Source organism: Canis lupus, chromosome 1 (genome assembly GCF_048164855.1).
Source record: "Canis lupus baileyi chromosome 1, mCanLup2.hap1, whole genome shotgun sequence".
Classification (NCBI taxonomy): Eukaryota; Metazoa; Chordata; class Mammalia; order Carnivora; family Canidae; genus Canis; species Canis lupus.
This window is the reverse complement of record NC_132838.1, coordinates 114,759,375-114,776,015: the sequence shown is the minus strand read 5'-3', so window position 1 is coordinate 114,776,015 and position 16,641 is coordinate 114,759,375. Positions and strand designations below refer to the sequence as shown.

The following is a 16,641-nucleotide window of genomic DNA, read 5'->3' as shown; positions in this document are numbered from 1 at the left end:
CTGCAGACGATTTCTTCCTTCCAGCATGAATCAAGGTCTTTAAAGTAGGTTCCTTCCACCTACAGCCCTCCCTCCCCCACGCCCCACTCCAACCATATACACATGTTCCCATTTACCACAATCTCAAGAGTTCTATCACATTGCAATTGTTAGCTTTCTAAAGTAGACTCTGCATCCAGTGTGGAACCCAACGCCAGGCTTGAACTCATGACCCTTGAAACCAAGACCTGAGATCGGGTCTGATGCTCAACCATCAGACTGAGCCTGAGCCACCCAGGAAGTATCTTTTAAGTCAGCAATTCCAGTGTTAAGAACTTACCTCCAGAGGAGTATGGGGAAGTTGGCTTGAGGTATTTGCATGCATATAGCAATGGTTTACAATAGCAAGAAACTAGATTTTCCCTTTAGGACCAGGGAAATTAGGACACATCCCCATGACACACTGCAGGGGTAAAGATAAGGAGAAAGCTCTGTAGGTGATACAAAACACTGTATAGTATAAAGGGTTTTGTTAAAAGTAAAACTTTGTGGTGGGAAGCACATCAAAAATTGTTAAAGGGGCTGGGAAGCAGAATTTCACTTTTTATTATAAGGTTGGAAAATAAAACCTCATAAAAGTATTTACTTGACAGGATTAAGGCTTTTTTCTTTAATCTCTTGAGGTTTTTAGTATTTTCAGCACCATTTACCTTTTAAGTGACTCTCCAACTAGATTCAGCTTGCTTGGGCAGGGTCCATGAAGACCACCAGACCTCCCAAGATTTTCAAGACTGCTTAATTGCCAGCAGCATTCCCAGGGCTGCGACGGCCTGGCCTGGCCTGGCCCGGCCCGCCGGCTGGGCCTGTATCTCCCAAGGGCCTGCAGCTGTGCTGTGTCCTGGCCTGCCTGCTCCTCCTCAAGAGACCAGGTGGGAGGGAAGCAGACACACCCTAGGATCCCAGTAAGCACGATGTTTATTTTCCAAACAATTTTATTGAAATGTGCTAAGAGTACACGGGCAGCACAAATGTATGAACAGGAAAAAAAAATCACATGTACAATAATTCTTTAAAAAGTGAAGGTTAATCTTGGGAGATATCAGGTCCCCTTCCCCTCCCCCTCCAGACTTCCAGCGTTTCCGTTATGGTTAAGCCCACTAACCTAGCATTTAAAAAAAGGAATACAGGAACTTTTGCAAAGGAAAAAAAAAGAAAAAAACAAAAAACAAAAAAACAAAACAAACAGCATAAAGGAAAAATGTTTTCCTGCTCAGATGGGACTCTTCCTGGGCACCTATTAGGAGGCGTGCTGAGCAGTGGAGAAACACAACTTCAGAGTGTAAGGGTATGGACCATCTGCAAAGGAGAACAAAGAGAGGTTTAGCTGGGCTCCCCTCCATTTCTGCAGTTTGACCACAGGGATCTAACCGGTCCCTGGTCACTGCCCACCATGAACCTCGCAAACAAGCCCAATAGTGAAGGCACTTCCCCTCCCCTTCAACTCCATGGACAATCCCATTCCCAGCTCCTCAGCTGGCCCAGGGCCTAAGTAGGCAGGTGTTCCCTGCTGCCAGAACAGCCCCTTCCTGGGTACTATCTGAGCCAGCCTCTGCGACAGACAGTGTTGAGTGTTTACTGGCAGCTTCTGATGCACAGAATGCCAGTCCCTGGAGGAGGAGTCTCAGTAACCCTCAGGCTGGCAGTGGGTGGTGGCAAGCAGCCAGGCTAGCCCTCCCTCCCATGGGGACCATCAGGCTAATCTCCTGGTGACCAGGTACCGCCTGCCCATGTCAGCAACAGTGAAGAGATCTCTGGGGTCCTATGTTGATAGCAGGAGGACAGCTCTGGCTTGAAGCCAGACCACCATTAGGCCACCAGGGGGATGACTACAGGACACACAGATACTCACTTGGGTTTTTCATCTGGTAATGATTCAGGAAGCCCAAAGTCTCCAGGGCATCGCTCTTGGATTCCCACTCCAGCAGCCCAGAGGAGCTGCGTTCACCTGATCAAAATGCAAAAGTTTTAGGCCAACCTGAGCAGGAAGCAGGGGGCCACCGACCTACAGCCAAGGAACAGGGAAAGGTGGGGACACTTTACTCACTTTTGCCTGAGAATACTTTCACAGAAGATGGCCGTTTCACTCCCAGCTCATCGCAGATCTGCAAGACACAGCAAATGGATTCAGAAACAGGAACATCACATGGCAGGACTCAAGCCGCCCATGACAGAGTACTTACATTTTCCTGGACATTTTTTTTTTTTTAAGATTTTACTTATTCATTGGGGTGGGGGGCAGGCTCCACACAGTGAGCCTGTGGGACTCAATCCCAGGACTCCAGGATCATGCCCTGGGTTGAAGGCATGCGCCAAAACACTGAGCCACCAGGGATCCCCCTTCCTGGACAGTTTTTAACCTCTGATCACACAACATACTCTAAGGTATCCCCATGATTAAAAAAAGGCTTAGAAACACCACTCTTAACTATGTTCTCACTACTGCTAACTACCATCATTACAGTAGAAACTGCTTTCTGAAATTCTCACCTGGTGTACTGGCAGTGTTTGCTGAACTCATGTCCAACACCCCGGGCCAGAGCAAGGTCTGAAGTCCAACCCTGCCAGTCAGCCAACCTCCCCCCTCAGTGTTCCAGTTTCCTCCGATGAGGCCTTAACAAGAGCCTCCCTTCTGATGTTATCTAAGCACGGGAGGGCCTGACTACGTAGACGCTCTGAGACTGGACTCTGATCACCCCTCTATCACCCAGACACGGAGAAACCTTTTTCAGCAAAGATGGAGCCATTCTCGCTTGTCAATAATAAAACAGTACAGCAAACTCCACCATTGCTAGAGGTTTGATGCCCTTCTCAGCCACTCCATCCTGGTCCCTGCTGCAGCCCTGGGATCCAACCCAGGGCCTGGCAGGGCCGGGGCTCAATAGGAACTGGTTGAAAGACAAAAAAAAAAAAAAAAAAAAAAAAAGCCCACCCAGATGGCGGTGGTGAGGGACCACCTCTGCCACACCCACCTCGAAGAAGTTCTCCTCGGTCACCTCCAGAGGTGCATTGAAGAAGTGTAGCACGTTGCTAGGGTGCTGGATGCGATTCTTGGCTGCCTGCTCCGGAGTAGAGAACCGATTGTTCCTGGATTCGCTGAAGTCTTTATAACTGCAGGACCCGTCCTCTAGCCCGTAAGACTGCCCGGGCATGATGGCCGGTTGCTTGGAGACACTGTGCCAGGGGAGGGGAGCTCTGTTAGACCCCAAGCCCTCCACACTGGCCCCGTTCCCATCTGAAACACTGTGCGCCTCAGGGGCATTGCGCGCCACAGCTGAGGCGAGGCCAGCTCTCTCCCCCTGCTTCAGCTGAAGGCTGGGGAGCCTGCCCGCCACACCCAACTCCTGTCTGAACAAGCACCCAGTTGCGCTATGCTCCTGCTGGGCCCTTGCTAGAGTTGCCCCATTCCACTTCCCTTCTTTCCTTGGTCCCTCTCCAACGCTCCCAAGCCTGAGGAAACACAGAACCTACCAGACGTTCAGCTTCTGGCCGAACATGAAGTTGTTGTTGAGGTGAGTGATGGCCCGGTCCACAGCATAGCCATCAGCCATCTCCACCATGGCGGCCCCCGGCTTGCTTTTCATGAATTTCACCTTAAGGAGAGCAACCGTGATCAGCACTGCTGCCCAGCTCTGAGAGACCCTTCTCCCACCACATCTGAACTAGTTAAAAGCAAGGAACTCCTGGCTCTGGAGCGAGGCTTCCATTTCCTCACTTGTGAAAGAGGAACCCGGAGCAGAGAGAAGAGCATCTGGCCCACAGTAAGGGCTCAGCGCAACGGGCAGTGTTGTCACCTCAGGACGTAACCCATGCGTGCACTGCTTAACGGAGACCAACAAAAGCCGGGGGCACAGGGAGAAAACAGAGCAGCTACTTCTGTCGTCTGTTCACAGACGCACACGGTCTACGGAGGGCGGGCCACAATGGGACACACTGCCGTGGGTGACAGTACCGACAACCGTGAGAACCCATGCCAGAGGCGCTAAAGCCAGCTTCTGTAGCCTGAAATCCGGCTTCTACGTAAAGGTCTGTGAACCTGGGCAAGTTATTTACCCTCCGTGCCTCCGCTGCCCTGACTTCTCATCAAGGATTCTAGGACGGGCAAGTTGCTACGCTTCAAGCCCTTTCAATGCCACGAACGTTTGACCTGTGCTAGCTGTCACTGCCGTGAGCCCCGGGCTAAGCCAGGGGCCAGGAGCTCTTTAGACGCTTTCAGGACTCAGCTGGGTTCGAGAAAAGCCACCCGGTCAGAGGTGCACAGCCACCTTTCCTACAGGCACAGCAGGAAGGCCAGCGTTGCCAGATCATCATAAGTTTTCTGAAGAAAATCCTCACACGATGATCTTCGGCCACAATAGTTTTTTAAGTCATAAACATTCGTGTAACGTTAATACTTCCACACGAAGAAGTCCTGGTTAACACCCCCGGTTAAAAAACACAACTCCGATGGTGAGGACAAACCAAATGTCTGCAGCTGGCCGCCTGCTTCAGCGAGCCACCCTCTCTGCATCAGCCTGCTCCCAGCCAGGCTCCTTCCCCCACCGGGACGTCTGAGGTTCAGCCAGCTAGGTCTGTAAGGGAAGCAACGGACCTGACAGAGGCTCACCTTCTCCACATTGCCATACAAGCAGAAGACATTGAAGACCCGATCACAGTTCATCTTAGATTGATCCAAGCCATAGACCATGAGCACAGGGCTGTCGGCGTGGGGGCCATACTCGGGTGGTGGGGGAGGGGGTGGGGGGTGCCCATACTGGGGGCCGTAGCGACTTGGGCCCCGACGGTGACCCCCCACTGGTGGGCCCATCCTTCTCCCTTCGTAGTGAGGTGGGGGGGGCCCGTAGCCCTCATCATGGTAATGGCTGTGGTACCCACCGTGGGGCCCTCCTGGGGGGTGGGAAGGAAAGAGAGGGAGGACGGGTGAGAATTTGCGCGGCGGGCGGCGGGCAGGGGCACATGAGCCACGGGAGTCCACGGAGGGGAACCCCCTGCCCTCACCATATTCTGCGGGGTGATCTCCCAGGAGAGGGGGCTGTCTCTGGCGTTTGTTAGGGTTGCTGCCAGGGTCACCTGTGGACAGAGAAAGCAGTCAGAGACTAACTTGGAACAAAGAGGGTCACCCTCCTGACTAGAGGCTAACCTCAAAGCCCTTCAGTTCCTGCAAGCCTTAAGCAAACCCTCCCTTCCTCACTGGAGCTGCTGGGGCCTCCTTCCTGTGGCCTGACCCAGGGTGGGCATGAAGCCCATTCTCAAGGACGGAGCCCGCTTCTCTTCCCCTGCCCATGCCAAACAGCAGATTTCCTTTCTCTGGGAAGGATGAGGCCAGCTTCTGGGCTTTCTCCTGCCCTGGCCCAAATGGGAAGGCCAGCTCTTGGGCCCTCTGGGGAAACTGCAGATGCTACAGAAGCTGTTATATTATGGAGCCAAGAACAGATTTCTAAAATAACTCCCAATAAAGGGAGAGGAGCTTGAGCAAGAAAACCACCAAGATAAAGCAGGACAGAAAGATAAAATCTGGCTCCCAAAGTTCCAAGGTTCTAGGAGCTCTAGGCCCCACTTTCTAGGCCCTTTCTTTTGTCAACCCTGATACCCCCTCCCACTCCATCCCCTCCCCCACCAAGTTACATCCAACCCGAGGAGAGGGGGACTGTAGGAAAGGACAAGCAGGGCAACAACAGAACCAGTTCAATTGAGCAGTCATGTACAAGGCATCAACATTCTCAGACCCCGACAATGGCGCAGATCCACCCCAGACCCCAGCTGCAATTCATAGTCGCTACATGAATTTAGCGCTTGAGTGGCAGACACTGTTGCTAAGCGCTTTACAGACATCACCGCTTCTGAAATTCCTCACAACAACCCTATGAGGTAGGTACTAGTTTACCCCCGTTTTACAGATAAGGAACCTGAGCACTCAACTTTTAACTGAGTAGTTAAAAGACACTTTGGCCCAAGGTTACAAAGCAAGTTAGTGGCCGAGCCAGGATTTGAACCCAGGTCTGGCTGACTCCAAAACCCAGGGCTCGAGACCACTGCCCTTTCCTGCCACCCGGCCTGGGTTTTGTTTTCAACAATCAGTCATTACAAAGATGGAAAAGGGCTACTTACAGCAGAAGTACAGAGTACAATGTCCATTTGTCACAAAAAACAAATCTGTATTTTCTCTTACCATTGGACGCTTCAACAGTGAGTTAGCACAGTTCTGAAAGATGGCGTCCCATCAAACATACACTGCGACCCTGCATCACATGGTTTTACAGTCATAAATACAAGTTACGGTACACATCCGCTACAATTTTTCTTTTAAGAATTGTTTTTTAAAAGTCAATGTTTTGATTAAATCAAAAATGGCTCACAGATGTTCTGTCCTCAGAAGATACCAGAAAGTGGAAAATAAAGGTGTATGAAGTGGGTAGTGTCCCTCCATGTTGTCACCTCCTCACATTGTGTGCTGCAGTGCGGTGGTGCGGTGCTTCTGGCTGTGTAGCGCTCCGTGTGCGTGTCTCCTGGTTATGAAGTGTGCCAGTGGCCCCACTATGCCCGCGCTTTTGGCCTTGGGAGCGCGCCCGGTTACCCACCAGCAGGTAACTGTGTACCTCTGAGCTGTTTGGCTGTCTGGTTTTAGGTCTGTTTGGTTTTTTTGATTTTTTTTTTTTGTTGTGGTTTAAGTTTTTTTTTTTTTTGTTTTCTGATCTCCAGTTGGTGCAGATTATGTTGGCAGCCGATGACTGCGGAAAAAATAAAAATATCGAAACAGAAAAGAACAAAAAAAAGGCCCTCCCCAAACCAAAGGACTTAAAAAAACCAAAAACCAAAAAACAACCCATATGGCGAGGAATGGAGAGAGGATCCTATTGTCTTGGAGGCCCATGGAATCTACTTCGGTCTATGAAACGTTCTCCGAAAAGAGCGCCGCTGGCTGGCTGGGAGAGCTCTGTTCTCTGTGTTTCCTACTTCTGTGTACATTCTCGGGTTCGAGTTTGCTTGGATTTTGACTTTTTTTTAATGTTTAGTAAAAAAGCAGTGTCTGCTGCCATGTTGCGTCTCTTTCTCTCTTTGTCTCTGTCTGCCTCTGTCTCTGTGCTTGTAGCTGTTCCTTGGAGCGCGGTGTGGTGTTCTTGATGTAGTGAGCTCAAGTCTGCGGCTGTTTCTGGGGACGTGGTGGAGGCTGCGTGTTCTGTTCTCTCCAGGAAGAGCTAGTGGTTTCTACCCTGTGTGTTGGTGAGCAATGTGCAGAGGCAGAGCCGCTGAAGTATGGTTCCCGAGGGGTGGCGAAGCACCGCCCTCACTCCAGGCCACCTCATCAGCTCTCGTTTTTGCCCCCCAGCCTCGGGGCGGCCAGAGCTGAGAGGCATCAAAACCAATGCACAGCCAGCCCCTGCCACTAGCCCCTGCCGGTCTGCACATCTTCTATTATGTTCCTTGGAGAAGAAATGGTTGGTTGCCATGTTTCTGTTAGCGGTCATGTAATGCCATTGCCCGCTCTGGTACATTCACTCGGTCACCAATTTGCCTCTGACCTCTGGAGGGGCAGCCAGGCCCACAGTGCCCACTGTGAGGGTCCTGGGGAAGAATCTAGCCCACCCTGCCCACTGCTTCCCAGCTGTGAGGGCGAGCAAGACAGGCCCACCTAGGAATGGGGGCCTTTGGCCTCCCAGGGCCCGTTGAGAGGTCAGCAACCGGCCTCCTCCCTCAGCCCGTGGCCTAGTCCGACGTATCAGACCAAGATAGACAGAGATGGACGGTCTTGCTGAGGGGGTGCCGCTGTTTCAAAGGCAATCCTCCACCTCTCCCTCCTATCCAAGGCAAACCATTCTTGACAGATTCTAGGAAGGGGGTTGTCCGTTTGGGCCCCCTGTAGAGATGTTGAGTCCCCGCTACAAGGGAGGTGAGGCATGTCCGCCCTGCTCCAATCCAGGGTGTCTCACCTCCACAAAGTCAACTTGCTCAAAGGCTCTCCTCCAAGGGCCCGGGAGCCCTCATTGCCTCCCCCACTCTGCCCCCGCCCTTCCCCCAGCAGACCCTCTCGATAGTGGAGAGCAAGAGAACCATTCCTGGCCCAGTGAGGATGGAGAGTCAGTGACCCTAGGCAGGCTCCTAGAAGGGAAGCAGCAGAATCCATCTGGGAGCTGCTGCTGGTTTATGTAAGCCATTGCCTCGCCCTGTGCTCAACGAGGCCCTGCTCCCCCACCCCGTCCAAGCCTCTGCCCTGGCTCTACACCCTCAGGCACATCAAAGGGCCCCCAGCAGCAGCTAGAACCTAGAGGTCCCCTCATTCAGCCTCTCCCACTAGAGCGTCTTTTCCAAGAGCTGACCACCCCACCGCCCCAGGCCCTCCCATGTCCACAGGGAGCCCAATGGCATTACATAACCCTGAGCCCGGGTCTATGGAGTGCACTAGTCGAGTGAAGGCAAGGCGGGTGTGTTTAGAACAAAGTGGCCATCAGGATTACCTTGTCCACTGAGATTGGGATTTGTGTAGTCCCAAGTATCCTGATCGTTCTTGAACACATTCAAGCGTGTGGGCTGCAGGGACAAGACAAAGCTTGAAATTAGCCAGGCCCCAGTTCACCAGGAAGTTGACAAGGGGCAGTCACTTCCCAGACCTACCTTCGCATATTCAATCTTCAGAGTGCAACAACCCGAGTAAATATCAGCCCCATTGAGCGAGGCCTTGGCCCGCTGGGCACTCTGCACAGAGTCAAATGTGCGTAAAGTTAAGGAAAGCCCCGAGATGGGTGTGCTTTGGGAAGGGCTTCACGGGAGGACGACGAGGGAATCCCCAAAAACCATATACTGCATGTGCACTTAGCTCACTGCCTGGTCACTAGCCGCTTGCAGGAGACGCGCTGAAGTGCTGCCCCAGGTGGGCAGTCACTGTCTGGAGTTCCTGTCATCTACACTCACAACCCAAGACCCACAGGTGACAGCACCTCCCTCTGCCACCATCCCAGGCCAAGCCACTTTTCCTTTGCCCACTCCTCTCTCCTGTGCCATGTGCTTTGACTAAACCTGGACAACACCACCCCCCACCCCCATGGCACCCTAGACTCTGAGCTTTCACACTACATGCCCCATTCTTTAACGATCCCTCCCATCAGACCAGGGGCTCTGTGAAGAAACCAGGCACATGGCAGGCATCAGGAGCTCCATGCTGGTTGAAAGGATGGACTCCTGCCGAGCCTTGAGAGCACCCCCAACTCTGAGAACACCCCCTTTCCCATCGAAGGATATTCCACCATGGCCTGGACTCCATTCTTCCGGAAAATAACAATTCTCTGGACAGGACCACAAGGGTTGCAGATAGTGTAAAGAACATCCTGTAGAAAGCATATAGGCAAGATGAAAAGGCACTGGCAGGTCAATCTGGCTCAGGGGAGAGGAAGGGAAGAAGAGAGGCTCACAAAAGCATCTGTAAGGCGGCTCGTTGGCACATACCGTGGTAATGGAATAGATCGGGTTCAAGATGGTAAAGAGAAGCACGCTGTTGACGCTCCGGGAGTCATCTGAGTCCCCGGGCCGGGAGATCTTCTGGCTGGTAGAGTAATTGACAAAAGCCGGGTGGCCAGCAATGTAGATTTGGTTGTCAGCTGCGTAGTTCACAGCGTTGCAAGCCCCCAGCACGTCTTCAAACTCCACCAACGCTTGTCTCTTTTTAGGCATTACTACCACATAGCTGGCAGAAAGAACACATATATTTCAGCTCTTGCAGGAGAATATGGACAAGAAAGTGGCATTCCAGATATTCCCTGAACAGACTCATCCCTCTGGACTCCTCTGTACCCCCACCATGGTTTCCTGACCTGAACATCCTGCACCCTAAGTGGCACAACATGCAAAGAGACGTAGGCATCACCTCCTCTGGGGAGCCTGCCTTCGAGAATCCTCCTCCCCTGGCTGAGTCAGATGCCTCCCGCAGGCTCCTGGGCTTTCCTCTCACAGTGCTAATCACTCTGGATGGGAAGCTATCTGGAAGGGGCCCCCAAACAGTTTCATTTGCTACTCTATTCCCAGTGCCTAACATGTGACAAAAACGCTTGCTACGTGAGTGAGAGAATGTGGACTAGAAGCTACAAATGGGGGGTGGGAAGACATGGAACTTGCCACCTCACCCAAAGTGTAAGGGCTAAACCCAAGAGTGGAGAAGCCCCAGGACCTAGCCAAAGAACCCTGGGTCAAACTGGTCATGTCACTTCCAACCAAAACCCAAGGACACAAAGGACACCAACTTCTATGTCCAACCCGTGGCCTCTGAATGGAGTACCTGATGGGTCCAAATTCCTGCAAGGCCTCCACAAGGTCAGCTTCCACCACGCCGTCAATCAAGCCCCTGATGTGAACAACCGGGGAGGCAGGGGTTTTGTGTGGGTCATCGTAGTTCTCCTATGAAAGGAAGCAAAATCATAACTTCATTTCCTGCTGTACAAGATGCAGGCCCACTGTCCTCTGTGTTGTTGGGAACCCAATCAGATAAGACACTTAAATGTCAAACAGCACGGACAACAAGGGATGGCAATACAAACCAATCACCTCAAAAGGATTTTAGGCCTGCAGAGCACAGGGCCTGAGTGCGTGACCACTTGCCACTGCCTCTTGCTGTAGCTTCTTCTTCTTTTAAAGATAATTTATTCATTCATGAGATACACAGAGAAAGGGAGAGCGAGGTAGAGACACAGGCAGAGAGAGAAGCAGGCTCCATGCAGGGAGCCCGATGTGGGACTCGATCCCGGAACTCCAGGATCACACCCTGGGCGGAAGGCAGGCGCTAAACCGCTGAGCCACCCAGGGATCCCCTCTTGCTGTAGCTTCTGAGGAAGGCAAAATGTAAGATAAGACATGCCCCATATCTTACATTCCTCCTAGAATTTTTCTCTACCCACTGGTCAAGGAAACGGGGAAACAACTGAGATAGGAAGGGCACAGAACTAGCAGGAAGAACTCAAACAGTTTTCTGCTGCAGTCTGAATGAATCACAACATTCTCTTGGAATGCAACTTTGACCTTTCCCTAGTGGAACAAGCCCAATCAAGCATTACGGTTCCCCACCATTCACCCCCAGGACCAGTCACACAGTAAAACACCCATGCCCCAGAAGCTGTGAAAGCCAGGGCCGACTCAACCACTTCTAGCCTTTAATCACCCACCCAAATCTGTGTTGGAAAATACTGCCTAGGCCAGACTAAGGAAAAACAAGATATGAAAAGTCTTTCAGAAAGAAAAAAAACTCCAACCCACACCACTAAAACTCAAGACAGCTCCCTTGCAAGAACTATCTTTCCACCCACACAGAGGGAGACGCCTCTGGGAATCAGGAAGAAAGTAACTTTCTCCATGTCTCCTGGGCTCTGGGCCCAACCTCCCGTCTAAGAGCCACCAAGCAGAAGCCCATGGAACAGGGGCAGAATTGGATTCTATTTCAGGAATGAACCACACAAACCACAGGAGGCACACCCGCCTGATGGTTACCAGCTCAGCAGTTTAGAGTTCCATAGCCCATAAATTCTAATCCCAGCCCCGCCCCCATAGCTATATGATCTGAACAAACTTCCCTCAGCCCTTGGAGTCCCGAATTGTAATACCACCCTGTAACTCACACAGAAGTGTTAAAGATTTAGCTTAAGTACTTCCAAAATGTGTGCAACAAGGCCTGGGAGAAATTGAAACACTAGAAATCACAGCTACAGGTCACCACCAAACCCTGGAAAATCCTGCAAATGGCTGAACGGGAGAGGACTTCGTGAACTTGGGAGGGAGGAGGGAATGGGCTCCAAGCCAGGAGGAACAAACGGTGGTCCTTCCCAACTAGGAGGCCAAAGACGTCGAAAACCTCCCAAAACGCCCACCCTCATGGAACATTCTGGTTCATCAAACCAAACGCACCCACTTAAGCCCCGGTACTTTTAAGCAAACTTGTGATGGTTCCAAAGCTTAGTTCAATTCCCACACGGCTCAAAAGACCTTTCACAAGCCTTTCTTCTGGTTTTCACAGCCCACAAAAACGGGGACACAGTCTGTTCTCGGGGAACATGCTCAAAGTAGATCAACTTCTGTGTCGACACGAACCATGACGCGATAAAGATTTAATAGCAATCGGGCAAAATTCCCCACTCAAGTGCGGAAAAGGCCACCGCCCACCCGTTCCCGCTCACGCGGTGCTCCCCCCACCCGCCCACGAGGCCCAAGCACAAGTAGTGCGCTTGCGCAGGAGGGCAGTGAATTAAACGATAAAGGAAAAGAAACGGCCCGGCCGCGTGCCCGGCCCCCACACTCCAGCCCGCGGCGCCTGCGCATTGCGCCACCCGCAGCGCGAGCTCCTTCCTCCGCCTCCCACACCCCCCCTCCGCTCTGACTAGCGCGCACGCGCAAGCGCCTGTCCTCGCGCAAACCCCGCCGTTTGCCCAATGCCTGCCCCTCCCCCACCCCGTCACGGCGTGAGGGCCTTGGGCGCGTGCGCAGAGGCGCCCCCCCGCAAATGAATACCCTCAAGGTGGAAATTTTTCCCTCCCTTCACGGCCGTCCCCGGCGCCTAGGGCCCTGGCCTCACCCCGCCGCCGCCGCCCGCCGCCCCGGCTCCTCCACCGCCGCCGCCACCGCCTCCGTGCTGGTCGCCAGCGTTGTCCGTCTTGAGCCGCTTAGGGGCTCGGCCGCCCTCACTGCCGCCGCCGTAGTAGCGGCCACCGCCGCCTCCGCCGCCCGCCGCCGCCATCTTCACCATCGCTCCCGACCGCCTCCGCTGCTCGTCCGGCTGCTGCCTCTGCTCCAGCCGCCGACGCCGCTTCTCCGCCCGGGGCAGCAGCCTCCGCGACATGGCGGCGCAGAACCCGCCTCCCCCCGCCTCTCATTGGGGGAGGGACACGCCCGTCACCCGCCGCCCCCACCCGATAGGGGGAGCCACTGGTCCCGCCAAGGGGGGAGGGGAAGCCTCCGCACGCCTCGCGCGCCTATTGGGTACAGCCCACGCCGTTCTGCAGCCGGGCCCGCCCTCGTTTGTCTGGGACACTCCTTATAGGCGAGTGCTTTCTGCCAGTCATTCGCCCGACCCCGCCGCCTTAAAATAAACTCCAATTTGATAGGTCGGATTTCTGGCACGGCCCGGCCTCCCGTGGAGCCCCTGATAGGAAGAACGCTCCCCATTCGCTTGGGGAGCCCCGCCTTCTTCCCACTTTGATTGGCTCCCTCACTGGTCCATCAAACCGAAAAGCCTTAGTGTTCCAGTCACGACTCCCCCCCTTCCCGCGCCACTCCGCAAGGAGAAAAGGAAAGCCCTCCCTCTGGCCTCTCTCCAGTGGTTACTGCAGATGCCCATCTCCTGCGTCTCTACCCGATTAGTCAATGACGAGGGGGAAGGGTCCCCTCGCTTGGACGCTACGACCACCGGTGGTCTCTGATTGGGTGCAGAAAGGAAGCCCTCCCCAGGCCGACGGGCGTTCTTTGGCGCAGTCTAGGACGGGATCGGGGGCGAGGGCGCGAGCGCCCATAGGCTTCCAGGCGTCTCCGGAGGCGGGGCGACCCTATAAACGAGCCAAGGCCTGGGGTACCCCGAGTATTTATTGACATGCTGTGTGTGGCGCCGAGGGCCAGCCCGAGACGGGGGCAGCTGCCAGTGCAGCGTCCCCACCGCTGTACCTTTTCCCTCCCCACCTCGATCCTTCACGAGACCGGAGGAATTTTAATAACCCAAACTTAACCCTTTCGGGAGAAAACCATTTGCAGCTGCCGACTGTCTTCGGACCCTGTCAAGTTGGCCGGCGTCATCTCACGCATCCGCTCCGCCTCTACATTCAGCCAGAATAGCGCCTTTCAGTTTGCACAAAGGGAGGACCCTTCACGCCCCTTTCGACCTTTGCCCGCGTAGGCCCTTCCAGCTACAAACCCCTCCTGCCGGCAATCACTCGCGCTGTCCGTGCGGCAGTCGCTACTCTGAAAGAGGTCCCTGTCCCTACTCGTCCCCGTGATAACTCCCGACCACCCAGGCCAGTGGCTTTCACGCGCCTGCCCCGGTCCTGATCTCTGTGGCTCGTCACAGGCTGGTGACTGTCCCTTTTCCCGCGCGGAAGTCCTGTGTGGGTAAGGGAGCGGCGGTCCCGGCCCAAGCCGTAGTGACGCTGGCCCCCTAGCAAGCACCAGGCACCGTGCACCAAAGGGGAGTCCCGGTGTTCTAGGTGTCCGGGCCCTCCTTCCTTGGGGACAGGGTAGGGCAACCCTGAAGATTCCCCCTCCCTCCGGCTCCGGGGTCCAACGCCGTTCCCAAGAGCCGGGACCTAGGGGCGGGGTGGGGGGTCGAGCCAGGAGCCCGCGTTAGGGGGCTGTCTCTCGGAGGTGGGACGGGAGATCCTGAGCTTAGAGAGGACAGAATCGTGGGAAATAGGGGCGCCCCCCCAAGGACGCTTCGGAATCTTCCCTCCGGTGAAAGGAAAGGGGGTTCCTAAAATAATAGGAGCCCTCGTGGAAACTAAGTTTGAAATGGGGTCAGTGAGCTACGAGAGTGGGACAGGACCGACGGGCCCGCAGATTTGGGGAGATGAGAAAGTTGGGAGCGGGCTGCCGGCGATCTCAATCAGTTCCCGGTCACACCGGGAAAATCCCAAAAGGCCGGCGGAACACCGAAAAGGGGGGGGGGGGGGGCGGCGCCTCCAACACGTGATCGTGGCGACGGAGGGAGGCGGGGCGGGTCCCACCGAAGGGCGGGGTCGCGAGGTCCCGACGTCAGAGGAATGCGGTGGGGGGAGGGGGGAGGGGGGAGAGGGGCCCCTCCCCTCCCCGCCCCCGCGCCCGGCCCGTACGCCCCTCGCGCCGACGCGCGCTGCCGGGACGCGGCGGAACCGTCCTCGGCGCCGCGCGTTCCGGGTCGCCCGCCCGCTCACACCCTCGGCGGGCGGCCGGGCCGTCGCGTTCCCCGCACCGCCAGGCTCCCGGCCTCCGCCCCTCCCCCACCCCCTGCGCTCCGGCGGCGGGCGGCGCCTCCCCCCCGCCCCCCGCCCCCCGCCCCGACCCCTCGCCCCCAGCCCCTACCAGCTCGGCGGCGAGCCTGGCCGGCCGTCCGGGATCGAAAAGAGCAGACACTGGGAAGTTTTGGGGGAGGGAGGGGCGGGCCTTAAAGGGACCACGACCTCTTTTCAGCCTGGGAAAAAAAACGGGGGGGGGAGATCGAGAGTTGCTCTGCGTTTGAATGGAGGAAACAACGCCAGAAGGGAATGGAAAGACTGGTGCGCCGTCGCGTTAGGGCTCCGCGTCCCTTTTCCCCAAACACCCCAACTCCTCACTCCACCTCCCCCCTCGCCATCTCGGGAAGTCACGCAGAGGCTTGGCGGTCACGCCTCATTCCTCCCAGGCAGCCAAGTGCTGTGTTCGTGGAGGTTAATGTTGGGGTGCACGTTGTACGGATGGGGGAATGGGCTCAGGGGACGCAAGCGGCGAATCGAGGATCCCGCAGCTTGTAAGTGGCCGTAGCGGGATCTGTCTGCGCCCCCGCACTGCAGTCCCGGTTTGTGGTTATGGGGGCTGCAATATGCAGTGCAGGTTAAGGGCGCGGGCTCCGGGCCAGACACCCGGTTCAAGTATGGAGCATGCACTTACTAGCTCTGGGGTCTTGGAAAGTGAGTTAGCCGTTTTTCCCTCATCCAATAGGAAGGAGAAGGGAATAGCATCTGCCTTCTAGGGTGGTCTTGAGAGATGCTGAGAATGTCTGGAAGCGGGGGGACCCCAGGCCTACCCCCATTTCTCAGATAAGGTAAAAGTGAGGCCCAGAGAAGGGAAAAACCAGTTGAAATACGCCAAAAGATGACCCGACTAGGTCTTACCCTCCTTAACAACCGCAAGATGCCATCTGACCCCTGTAGATCCATCCCTGTGTACCCGTTTTCCACCTGTCCTTGACCTGGTACAATGACTTCCTTCTGTTCCATTAAATGCCCAGAGCCCATTCCTGACTGCACCGGCTCCTCCTCCTGCCTAAAATACTCTCCTAGGGCTTTGCTCCTCCTCAGACAGACCATGGCTCAAATGCCACTTCCTGGCCTTGTCAGTCTAGTTACTCCCATATGCTGTTATAATCCTGGCTCCTCATTTCTTCTCCCTTTTTGCACTTATTGCCATGTGAAAACATCTACTTGTTTGTTTAATTAGTCCACTAGTCTGGGCTCTTTTGGGGGTGGAAGTAGGTATGTTTCAGTCATTCTAAGGTTCTACCCTAGGGCGGTTCATTCACTCAATGGGTGCTTATTGAGGCAACACTAGTGGGGACACCTGGGATAAAATGGTGAGGAAGATATGGAAACTTCCCTCCTTCCTGGGGGTTACATTCTAGAGAAATGCTTAAGGAAAACATTGTATCAGATGGTGAGAACTGTTATTCAGAAATTAAAACGGGTGCCTGGGTGGCTAGGCAGGTTAAGTGTCAGCCTTTGGCTCAGGTCATGATCCCAGAGTCCTGGGGTCAAGCACCGCATTGAGTTCCCTGTAGGGAGCCCGCTTCTCCCTCTGCCCAGGTCTCTGCCTCTCTCTGTGTGTCTCTTATGAATAAATAAAATCTTAAAAAGAAGAAGGAGAGGTCAGAGTTTATGCAGGCAGTTTGCTTGAAAGCCTATTCAGAGGAAGTATTGCTGA

The 16,641-nt window shown here is 54.6% G+C and overlaps 1 protein-coding gene and 1 long non-coding RNA gene across 9 annotated transcripts in view; one reads left to right on the top strand and one right to left on the bottom strand.

Moving 5' to 3' along the window:
• Window positions 1-953: 953 nt before the first annotated feature.
• On the bottom strand, window positions 954-15,956 carry HNRNPL (heterogeneous nuclear ribonucleoprotein L). 6 transcript variants are annotated; one of them, XM_072778554.1, is made up of 13 exons: window positions 15,049-15,097; window positions 10,301-10,419; window positions 9,475-9,712; window positions 9,271-9,356; window positions 8,647-8,743; window positions 8,490-8,562; window positions 5,035-5,106; window positions 4,643-4,923; window positions 3,508-3,629; window positions 3,009-3,210; window positions 2,084-2,141; window positions 1,889-1,984; window positions 954-1,335 (listed from the first exon to the last, which is right to left on the bottom strand). In XM_072778554.1, the coding sequence occupies exons 3-13, from the start codon at window positions 9,697-9,699 to the stop codon at window positions 1,277-1,279; spliced, it is 1,371 nt and encodes a 456-aa protein (XP_072634655.1). In that variant the 5' UTR covers window positions 9,700-9,712; window positions 10,301-10,419; window positions 15,049-15,097; the 3' UTR covers window positions 954-1,276. The 6 variants fall into 6 exon arrangements, with proteins under 6 accessions (XP_072634655.1, XP_072634647.1, XP_072634664.1 ...); XM_072778546.1 differs by lacking the exon at window positions 15,049-15,097 and adding an exon at window positions 12,581-12,859; XM_072778563.1 differs by lacking the exon at window positions 15,049-15,097 and adding an exon at window positions 11,917-12,076.
• The window catches only part of LOC140606033 (uncharacterized), a 39,533-nt gene continuing 38,105 nt past the window's right edge, over window positions 15,214-16,641 (top strand). For 2 of the 3 annotated variants that reach the window (XR_012008498.1, XR_012008497.1), the window contains exon 1: window positions 15,214-15,472. This is a non-coding gene — a long non-coding RNA (uncharacterized lncRNA). Of the gene's footprint in view, window positions 15,521-16,641 lie in introns of all 3 variants that reach the window. The other variant, XR_012008496.1, reaches the window with a different exon arrangement.

Excerpts from the sequence above, each read along its gene's own strand:
- HNRNPL (XM_072778529.1), bottom strand. The coding sequence starts at position 12,844 with ATGTCGCGGAGGCTGCTGCCCCGGGCGGAGAAGCGGCGTCGGCGGCTG. Across the intron at positions 9,357-9,474 it reads CGATCTATTCCATTACCACG|GATGTTCTTTACACTATCTG; the intron begins GTATGTGCCAAC and ends TGCTTTCTACAG. Across the intron at positions 1,985-2,083 it reads GAAAGTATTCTCAGGCAAAA|GTGAACGCAGCTCCTCTGGG; the intron begins GTGAGTAAAGTG and ends CATTTTGATCAG.